This window comes from Euwallacea similis, chromosome 4 (genome assembly GCF_039881205.1).
Source record: "Euwallacea similis isolate ESF13 chromosome 4, ESF131.1, whole genome shotgun sequence".
NCBI classification, from domain to species: Eukaryota; Metazoa; Arthropoda; class Insecta; order Coleoptera; family Curculionidae; genus Euwallacea; species Euwallacea similis.
In genome coordinates, this window is record NC_089612.1 from 7895471 (window position 1) to 7899456 (window position 3986).

General features: G+C 34.5%; 1 protein-coding gene across 1 annotated transcript; it reads right to left on the reverse strand.

Moving 5' to 3' along the window:
- On the reverse strand, positions 1 to 898 carry LOC136408243 (zinc finger protein 184-like). The gene is made up of 2 exons (XM_066389120.1): positions 352 to 898; positions 1 to 275 (listed from the first exon to the last, which is right to left on the reverse strand). The coding sequence occupies exons 1-2, from the start codon at positions 896 to 898 to the stop codon at positions 4 to 6; spliced, it is 819 nt and encodes a 272-aa protein (XP_066245217.1). The 3' UTR covers positions 1 to 3.
- Positions 899 to 3986: the final 3088 nt, after the last annotated feature.

Here is a 3986-nt window from a genome sequence, read left to right on the forward strand (position 1 = left end):
GTTCTAGTACATCACAGGAAGGAAAGGATAACCATTGGTTTGTCCTGAGGCCCATGCCTCGAAAGGCAGAACCACAGGCACAGCATACAATCCTCTGGGTTGGAAGTGCGTCCTCGAATGCTTTTTGAGATGGTCCTTCCTCCCAAATCTTTTCCCGCAATGACTGCAAGGATAAGGTCTCAGACCAGAATGTATCCTTTTGTGCCTCGTCAACTCTTCGTTTCGAGTGAAAGTCTTCCCGCATTCCTTCTCATCACATTTGAATGGTCTCTCACCTGAAGAAAAGAAAAACCAATTTAATTCTTCAGGAATTGGACTGCAAAGGAATAATTTGTTTGGAACTGAACTGACCTGTGTGTATCCTAATGTGGCCTTTCAACTGTCCGTTATTGGAAAATCCAACTTCACAATGGGGACACTTATACTTCTTTGGCCTCTGCTTCTTTGCAGCTAGAAGTTTGGCCTGCTGCTCCTGATTTAGAACTCTAGCATATTCTTCGAATGCATAACCTTGAGCTAGAGATTCCAGGAGCAGAGGATCATTTGGGGGAAGCCCCAGATGCTGAGCCAAGTTCGCTTGTAACATCACATCTGCACTATACCGATCATGCATGTAGTCCATTCCTAAAGGGGGTGTTGGAATGAAAGTCTCTTGCAGGGGATTTTCTAAGGGGTTTGATTGAAGCAATGGAGGACTACAAGGTTTCTTAATCGACTTTTCACACTCCGCACTGTCTTTTGATTTGCACTTTAGTTCTTCATCTTGCGTAGTGGTGGAAACTGTAGAATCCTGAGCTACATCTCCGCTACAATCCCATGGCCTGAATATCCTGCCACACTTATTCTCACCCTGTTGCCGGGACTTATAAGAGCACATTACATTTTTTGTGGTAAACATTATCGCACTAGTGCACTTGCCACTCTTGACCGCTCTTAACTAAACAAAACTTCTTTAAAGTTTTTGGTATATACCCAACCCTCGAATTCGGTGGGCAGTCCCTGTGTGAAGTGGGGGTAACTCATAATCTTAACAATACCATAACCCTCTTCTGTATCGTTTCATTATTGAATGAAATGGATATTTCGGGGGTTGAATGAATAGGGCCGGCATGGGGTGACTTTTTGGGGTGCCGGTTACCGACTTAAGAGGATTTGTGTTTGTTATGTAAGTGTTATGATTTTTTACGGTTGTCTTTTTCTTAATGCGGTCGAATTTAGTTGTAAGCTGGTTAAAGGGGATCATGGCCCTTCAGGTACATGTCATTTGAGGCACACTAAGTAGGTAAAGAGATGGATGAGTGTAGGTAAGTGGATAGTTGGTTTAGTGGTTAAAGAGATAATTGAGGTGTTAAAAAAATATAGAGGAGATGGCTGAATTACCTGAGTTTCATAAGCGAAAACAATCATTTGCATAGGTAAATATGAATGTCAAAAGAATCGTCTACCGTTACCGAGAATCATCTATCAAGCAGTTTGATTTCAACTACTTAGTGAAAATATTACTTAAAATAAGTGGACTTAACCTGACCTAACAAATATTACTGCACTATAATAGTTACGGGAAAGAAGTATTAATGAGTTTCGTTGACGCAGGGATTACTTTATATCGCCACTTTAACGTGGCATGACACTATAACCATAATGGAAACGTAACAAATACTTCTCAAAATATTTTTATTATAGCAAAACTTGTTTAGTTTTATTATTTAACTCAATAAATATATTTCATAGTTTCTGGGTCAGAATAATGACTGAATTACCCTTCATACTGCCTTATGAATTACATTTGACCAGCCCAATACTGATAGTCAATACTGAGTCTGGTGCTGATTTTCTACTGAGTTACATATTACGCTTTTTGAATAACAGTTGACTTTTCTGAACTATAGTTGAATATTCTGAACTATAGTTGACGTTTTCTGAATTATTGGAAATTGTGTAGTTCTTTTATATACAGGGTGTTATTTAGGTACGCAGCCAAACTTCAAGGGGTGATTCTTTGATTAATTCTAAGAAGAAAAGTTTATATAAAGACAGGTCCGATAATGCTTCGTTTTCAAGATACAGAGTGTTAAACTTTTTAAAAAAATCATTTTTTCATAAAAATCTTAGTAATCCTTTAATCGATTTTTGTTGAAATTTGGCAGTGTTATTTATGTTTTTTATTGTTATTTATGCGTCACTAACTTTTTTAAAACTTTTATATTTTTTCGCATTAAGCACAGTCATGGCTACCCAAGTCACTGGATTTAAATCCACTAGATTTTTCCTTTAGAGGTATATAAAGCCTTTCGTTTATATAACTCCGGTCAACATTGAAGAATAATTAATCCAACAGATACGAGATTCATGTCATCAGATAAGATATACGCTGGGAATATTTCAACCTGTTCGGTAATCGATGTTAAGAAGGGCTTATGCTTGCATTGAGTTGAAAGAGGATATTTTTAGCAAGTATTGTACGTTTCGTGTTACTTATTGTTAAATGTTTTCTTACTAAGAAAAATTGCGTACAATTTGTTTAAGAGTAGTTTTAATAAAGCATTTCTCTTGTTTGATTTTTCTTAAATTTCCGGCATTATTCCTATACACGCCACTAGCAAAAGGAGACAATTTCAAGCTTAAAAGATTCTTTTGTAATACATTAAAAACTGTCACCAAGTTTCAACGTCATATTAGTTATATCTTTTGGTTATTTAGGACCAAAAAAAAACTTTCACACCCTGTATCTTGAAAACGAAGGATTACGGAACCTATGATTATATAAACTTTTCGTCTTAGAATCATCTATTGAAATTTGGCTATGTACTTAAATAATACCTTGTATATTATAGAGAACTTAAATTGTTAGTTAAGAAGAGTGTTTGCTGATATTTAGAGTGCTTCTAGCAAGTTGAGTATTAAAGACGAGAAACACTTCAAGTATTAATGTTGCATCATCACTCCTAAGTGACCAGAAAAAAGTATTGCTAATTTTTATTAATAAATTTGTAATGAAGCTACCTGTATATTTTCAAACATATTAATAGAGGTGTGAGAGAGAGATGGATACGGAGCCAATTAAATAATTAAATGTTTGCGAATAATTTGCGTTTATAAATTGTGAATAAAGCATTGTTATAACACGCAATCACGGTAACTGCAAATCAATTTATCCACAAATTAAATGATAAAGTCATGATATATAAAGGCAAATAATTAGAAAACGGTTAAAACAAATATCAACATATTATATATTTTTAGAACTGAAAAAAATTCTCCCAAACTCTCAAAAAATATATAGGACCTCTAATTACAAATTGACCAAATTTGTCTTTTTCTAAGTTTGCGATATACTATATTTGTCAGAATAAATTCACCAAAAGCAGTCTAAATTTAAAGCCTATTTTGGAAACCTGAGATTATTTTAATATAGTGCAAATTAGGGACTTTAAGTGTCTCTTAAAAACCAATTAAGAGGCTCTAATGTTTTCCAAGCCTTCCTACTGTTTTGCTTTTATTTGCTTCCTTTCCTTCTTCGCATTTCATATCGGAAAACTGCAGGGTCAAGACCGATTGTATATTTCTTATACATAAGCATTTATATGACTTCATTATTTGGGTTTCTCATCAATTATACAAGATTTTATATCACTATTTAAACAATTTTACGCATATAATAGAAATGTGGCAGATACACAATAGCGATATTGCAGATATACTTACGGCTTTCCACATTAAAACTTTTTAGCCCAGATTTTGGTTCATTTTGTTGGACAGAAGCGAATTTGTGGTGATTAATAATTCTGCGATGTCAGATTAATTGTGAAGCAGCAGCTTCGTATTTATTTAAAAATTTTACAATTTACTGACTTGGGACATTACTAAACGTAGGATAACGGAAAAGCGATTAGAGATCCTCAACTTGCATCCTGTGATACCTAGCTAGTATTCATTTCTTATAATAGCGAAATTTATGAAATGATGAAATGAAACATGATGAGAAA

What these genes read in the sequence shown, in the direction of transcription:
- LOC136408243 (XM_066389120.1), bottom strand. Translation starts at nt 898, where the DNA reads ATGTTTACCACAAAAAATGTAATGTGCTCTTATAAGTCCCGGCAACAG. An exon ending in CCACATTAGGATACACACAG is followed by an intron (nt 276 to 351) that starts GTCAGTTCAGTT and finishes TCTTTTCTTCAG; the next exon opens with GTGAGAGACCATTCAAATGT.